The following is a 6,000-nucleotide window of genomic DNA, read 5'->3' on the forward strand; positions in this document are numbered from 1 at the left end:
TTTGTTATCGTCCCTGATCCCCTACATCTGAGAAGGGGACGTAACACTAACTTTTGTTCCTTATGATTTACCTCAATGCCATGTATTTCAGTATTTTGACTAATCCATTGTGCCAGAGGTTCAATAAATATGGCAAATAATAGTGGGGATATAGAACATCCTTGCCTACAACCTTGTTCTATTTTTATTATTCCTGATAGTCCCCCATTAATTCTAATTTTACCAGTGGGATTGTTATATAGTTCTTGAATTATCTTCAAAGATTTATTTGAAAAATTAAAGTGGGATAGAACTTTATATAAAAAGGACCAATCTACAGTGTCAAATGCCTTTTGTGCATCTAGACCTAATATTACTGCTTGTTTGCCATTCCTTTTAATATGATTGATAACGTGTAGTGTTCGCCTAATGTTGTCCCTAGTACGCCTCTCCTTAATGAATCCTGTCTGGTCTAAATTTATTATGTCCGGGAGAAAATGTTCCAATCTTCTGGCTAATATAGAAGTAAAAATCTTGTAGTCCTGATTTAGTAAACTAATTGGACGATAATTTGAGCAGTCTAGTTTGTCTTTCCCCTCCTTTGGTATTACAGTAATTATTGTTTCCTTCCAGGAGGGCGGGGTCTGACCCCCATTCAGAACCCAGTTAAACGATCTTAAAAGAATAGGGGAAAGTTCTTTTAAGTAGGTTTTATACCATTCAGCGGTAAATCCATCGGCTCCTGGTGATTTGTTAAGTTTGAACCTTTTCACTGCTTTTTCTAGCTCCTCGGCTGATATATTTTTTGTCAGGGTTTCATTTTGTTCATTCGATATTACCTGTAACGACAATTGATTTAATAGTACATTAGCTTGTTCAGCTCCTTCTCTTTCTTTCAACGCATATAACTTTTGGTAATATTTCTCAAAACTTTTCATTATTTCTTTATCTTCATAAGTAACTTTTTTGGTTGTTGGTTCTCTAATTTTGTATATAATTCTTTCTGCCCGTTGTTTTGCCAGTCTGTAAGCTAAAAGTTTTGTTGACCTGGGTCCTGTTTCATAGTAACTTTGTTTTAGGAATAATGTTTTTTTCTGTATACAAGTCTGGAGTTCCTGATGTATTTCATGTCTAGTTTGTTTTATTCTCTGTAGAGTTTATGAATCTGCATTGTTTTTATGTTTGTTTTCCAGTTCAGCCAGCCTATGTTCCAAATTATTCAATTTTTCCTGCCTAGATTTTTTTAAAAGAGACGATTTTGCAATTATTTTGCCTCTCAAGATGGCTTTACAAGCGTCCCATAGTATTATAGGAGAGACTTCACCATTGTCATTGTCCTGCATGTATGTTTGAATATCTTCTTTCAGTTCTTCTTTGACTTTACCCTTAAGTATGCTTGAGTTTAGTCTCCAGAGGAAAGGTGATTTTATTTTATTAACATCTATTTTTATATGAAGTGGACAATGGTCTGAGAGGTCCGTCACTCCAATATGACATTTCTTCACTCGTCCTACATCTTTGTTGTACATAAAAAAATAATCAATTCTTGAATAAGAATGATGGGCTGCAGAGTAAAATGTGTAGTCCCTTTGACGGGGGTTCAGCTCTCGCCAAACATCACTTATTCCCATCTCCCTCAACATTTTTCTTATCTTTCTTCCAATATTATTATTAAATGTGAGTTGTTTTGAAGTATCTTCTGGCGGATTCAGTCGTACATTAAAATCACCACCACAAATTACTATACCTTGCGCTTTAGTTATCATATCGAAAATATGTTTATAGAAATACCACTTTGAACCTGGAGGTGCGTACACATTGATAAATGTAACTTCAAGTCCCTCAAGTCTGCCAATCACCATGTTGTATCTACCATCTTTATCCTTGTATTCTAAAAGTTTCTCAAAGACCAACTTATTAGATATTAATGTTGCCACACCCCTTTTGTGATGCACTAAATACCTGATTAAAGCCCTGTCTTTTCAATTTACTATGTTCTATCTCTGAGAGATGAGTTTCCTGAAGGAAAACTACCTCTGCCTTTTCTTTTTTCATTTTTCCTAGTATTTTAGCCCTCTTTATTGGATTAAGAATTCCTTTTACATTATATGTTGTGATTCTTATTGGTGCTGAAGACATCATGAGTTACAGTGTACATTTCACCTAAAGCAAACATAGTAAGTGACCCCCTTTGGCTACTCGAACAAATAAAAACATTTAACAATCTGAACAATTTAACTTTGTACATCAAATTAAGACTAGTCCACGTAAAAGGGACTTCCTTATCAGCGGTTTTTCCAGCGACCGTAGTGATGTTATAGTTAGTGAGTGACTTTGAGGGGAAGCCACCACAACTCAATGGTTGTGGAGAGCCCTCTAGTGGCGATACCTGGTTGTAGAAGTCCATTTCCCGCATACTTTTTGTGGTCCCCGACTTGTTATCACGAAAAGAGAAAACGGAACTTTTTCGTCCCATCTGCTCCTTCCTCCTACCTTTACCTTGTCAAAGTCATTGTCCTGTTGTCATTTGTCGCCTAGCGAATTATTCCCTTCTGTAGGCGTCTAGTTTCCGCTTATATCCCTCCGGTGTTTCGTCGTTTGAACGTCCCTTGTCAGTCTCTCCCGGTTTGAGCCATATAGCACTTTTGATCTTGTCGGCCCACGTTTTAGAAGGTTTGATAATGGTGACCGCAAAGCCTCGACTCACCATATCCTTTGTCGCGTCCGCTGCAGAGTTGTAAACACATGTACCGTCTTCATAAAACACCTTCAACTTTGCCGGGTATGGCGTCTGGAATTTAATTTTCTTTTCTCTTAGAACCCGCTTTGCTTCAGTGTACTCACGTTGCCGCTTCAACACGTCCGGGGAGTAGTCATGATCCACTATTAGTCTCTTCCCATCTAGCATGAATCCTTTCTTCTGCCAAGCTAGTCTCAAAACTTCATCTTTGGTCTTAAATGTAGTGAACTTGACTATTATTGAACATGGGGGAGCGTCTGGTGGGGCTCTGGATCCAAGTGAGCGGTGTGCCCTTTCTATATTCAGGTCGACCGAGGCCGAAATATCCAATTTGTCTCTGAGCAGATTTTCTATGAAAGCCGAGACAGATGTAGAGTTGTCCTCAGAGCCTTCCCCGATACCATGAAGTCGAATGTTGTCTCGTCTCGATCTCCCCTCGAGTTCAATCATTTTCGCTTCTAGCTTGCCGTGTGCTTTACTTAGCTCCAATGCCGCCTCTTCAATCCACTGGGTCCTGTCTTCAACTTCCATAATATGGGTTTCTGCTTCATTCAATCGTCCATTTATGTTTTTTATTTCGTCCTTCAATTCACGAAAGCCATCCCCGTTTTCACGGCGTAGGTTAGCCCTCTCACTAGCTGTCTCGCTAGCCGCTACTAATGTCTCTGCGTCTGAGAGGCTAGCCGCGCGTTCCTCATTCTTTTCTTCACCTGGCAATATCATTTCTCGAGATGGCAAAACGTTCTTTGATTTCGCTTTAGGCATTTTTCTGACTCTTAAGTGCGTTGCATATAACGAAGTTACATAGAAAAAGGAGATTTTTGAACATTTGTCGGGGAGCCACGAAATTAAACTTGCGCCATCTTGATTGCTCACCCGGAAGTCCGGACAGCACAGTTTTTGAGGACCTGACCTCCAACACCATCAGGACCAGGACTTTTCCTCTCCTTAACTCCACGAAAAAGTTTAACAATGTTGCTCCTTTTGCCAACAACACTGCTCTGAGAAGAGACAATATTTCTAAAAACAGACAATTCTTCACTAAAAACATTGACAATAAAACGGTTAAAAAAAACAAAAAACAAAACTATTCAGTTCATTGGAAAGCACCAGGTCAGACCTTCCATTTAGGGAGGGAGGAACATTTTATGGTGGCATCCCCATCATGGATTTCACCACCTCCCATGCAGGGCGAGAGCTGCCTGCACTTAGCATAGACCAGCGCCACACCACAGATTAGCTGACACACAACGATCAGCTGAAGCCCAGTGATGAGCTAAAATGCAGTGGTGAGCTAAAACGCAGCGATGAGCTAAAACACAGTGATCAGATGAAACCCAGCAATCAGCTGACACATTTCATTTCAATGTTAATTTCACACTTCAACTGATTTCGAACTGAAATTATAAAGTTAAATTTGTTATTTTCAGCTAAGTTTCATTTGGAAGAAGCATTTTTTTTCTGGTCTCACTGTGTCGCTGCTGGTCCTCTGGTGGCTCCACTAGCTGTTTAAATTCCACATTGACATGGACTTCGGTCCCCAGCAGCAATGCAGCCTTCAGCAGGACCAGCTGCAGCTGCCGGATACCTGCAACCAGGAAACAGGTGGCACTAACAGGACCAGCTGGCAGACCACATGCAACCAACAGATCTCATACTCACTGATGTGGTCGATGGAGCCAGCGCAGAACTTTCCGTAGAACTTTTTGGCCCCAAGGCCTCGCAGGTCGTGGATGGTGAAGGGCCACAGATGGAGCACATTGTTCCTGGAGAACGAATCTCTCTTCTCCAGCACCACCACCCGAGCTCCCATGAAACTCAGCTCCACCGCTGTCCTCAGGCCACAGGGCCCCGCCCCAATGATCACACACTGACCAATCAGAAGAGACAACAGCTGACCAAGTTTTGTTAACCCTGCTATGACAATGGTGCCCTTTGAGCCTGATTGTTAGCGTTGCTATAACGATGGTGCCCTCTCTACTCAGTCACAAGGATAGTATGTATTAGAGAAATTCTTGAAGAGTGAGCAGCAGAAGGACTTACTTACAGAAATTCTTAACAAAAACAATGTGGACTGTAAAATGATTATAATGATTATAATCTGACCCTTCAGCACATGCAGGCAGATTAAAAATGTGTCACAGTGTTCTTGTTTCTATGGAAACTCACGGTCATGTTGCTGCAGACTCCAGCTTTCTGGTACTCCTGCCGTGCAGCCCTTCGGTCCAGTTTGGCCCACAGAGCATTGGCCTTCCAGTAGTTGAGGCGTCGTTTGATTGGCCGGTACAATGGCCTCTCGGCGGTGCTGCGATCCAGCTGCAGATGTTCGCACAGCTGGCCGAAGCAGCGCAGCGTCGCTCTGCAGGTTGATGCCGAAACAAACTCATCAAACAGCTCCTGAGCTCGGCATTCTTGGTAGGACTCGTCTTCCATGACGACCCCTGAGGCTGCAGAGCACCATGGGAATGGGGTCACCGGGTGGTGATGTCTCTGATGTCAGCTGAAAGGACAGGAGGTGGAAATTCATGTTCAAACTCTAGATGTTGGTAACTCTGCACATTATAGATCTGTTTTGGGACCACAAGAATCCTAAAAACCTTTCTAATGTCTCTTCGAACTTCAGACTGACTGACATCTTCAACACAAAGTTTTATGTGAGACACCGAAGGGACCTGCTTTTTCCTCACCTGGTCAGTTTTAATTTTTTTTTTCTTCCTCAGCATGTTATCTTACAGACTAGTGTAAAGAAAATGTCTAAATTAACATTTCAGGTGTTTATTTAGTTTTTCTGCATGTGCATCAAATCTGTTCAAAGTTCCCCTAAAGGTCACCTTTTTACACGAAGAGCAGCAGCATTGTGGTTGTCTTCCCGCCCGCTCTGGCTCTGCTGAACGATGTGACCCATCCAAACATGACATTTCTCCTGTATTAGCAACTAAACCTGACAGTAGAAAGGGTTTAATGCCAAGTGTGGACTCTCATTGGCTGGTCTAATGTGAAGTCTGTTTACAGAATGGCTTAATTCCAAACCGCCTCCTACCCTTCTCACAGAGGCTCCGCCATATTAAGGGTCGTCCCAAACCAGGTAGTGTGGAGGGCGAGTGGACCGTTCAGCCCTCAAATAGCGAGTCTGTAGTGCTCCACGCTCACAAGGCAGTCTGCAGCTGGTGAGATGGTGAAATGGAGGAAACAACCTACAAATATGAGTTCTGCATGTCTGCTGCATGTTTGTCCCACTGACAGAAAATCACAGGTTTAAGAAAATAAAATAAAACTAGACA

The 6,000-nt window shown here is 41.9% G+C and overlaps 1 protein-coding gene across 6 annotated transcripts in view; it reads right to left on the reverse strand.

Annotated features, from left to right (window-relative positions):
* Positions 1-5,208, reverse strand: part of LOC121634654 (F-actin-monooxygenase MICAL2-like) — a 66,932-nt gene extending 61,724 nt beyond the window's left edge. For all 6 annotated transcript variants that reach the window (XM_041977475.1, XM_041977477.1, XM_041977476.1 and 3 more), the window contains exons 1-3: positions 4,889-5,208; positions 4,382-4,589; positions 4,191-4,307 (exon numbers count right to left, since the gene is read on the reverse strand). In XM_041977475.1, coding sequence (XP_041833409.1) covers positions 4,191-4,307; positions 4,382-4,589; positions 4,889-5,152 — 589 coding nt within the window. In that variant the 5' untranslated portion in view covers positions 5,153-5,208. The remainder of the gene's footprint in view (positions 1-4,190; positions 4,308-4,381; positions 4,590-4,888) is intronic.
* Positions 5,209-6,000: the final 792 nt, after the last annotated feature.

Source organism: Melanotaenia boesemani, chromosome 23 (genome assembly GCF_017639745.1).
Source record: "Melanotaenia boesemani isolate fMelBoe1 chromosome 23, fMelBoe1.pri, whole genome shotgun sequence".
Classification (NCBI taxonomy): Eukaryota; Metazoa; Chordata; class Actinopteri; order Atheriniformes; family Melanotaeniidae; genus Melanotaenia; species Melanotaenia boesemani.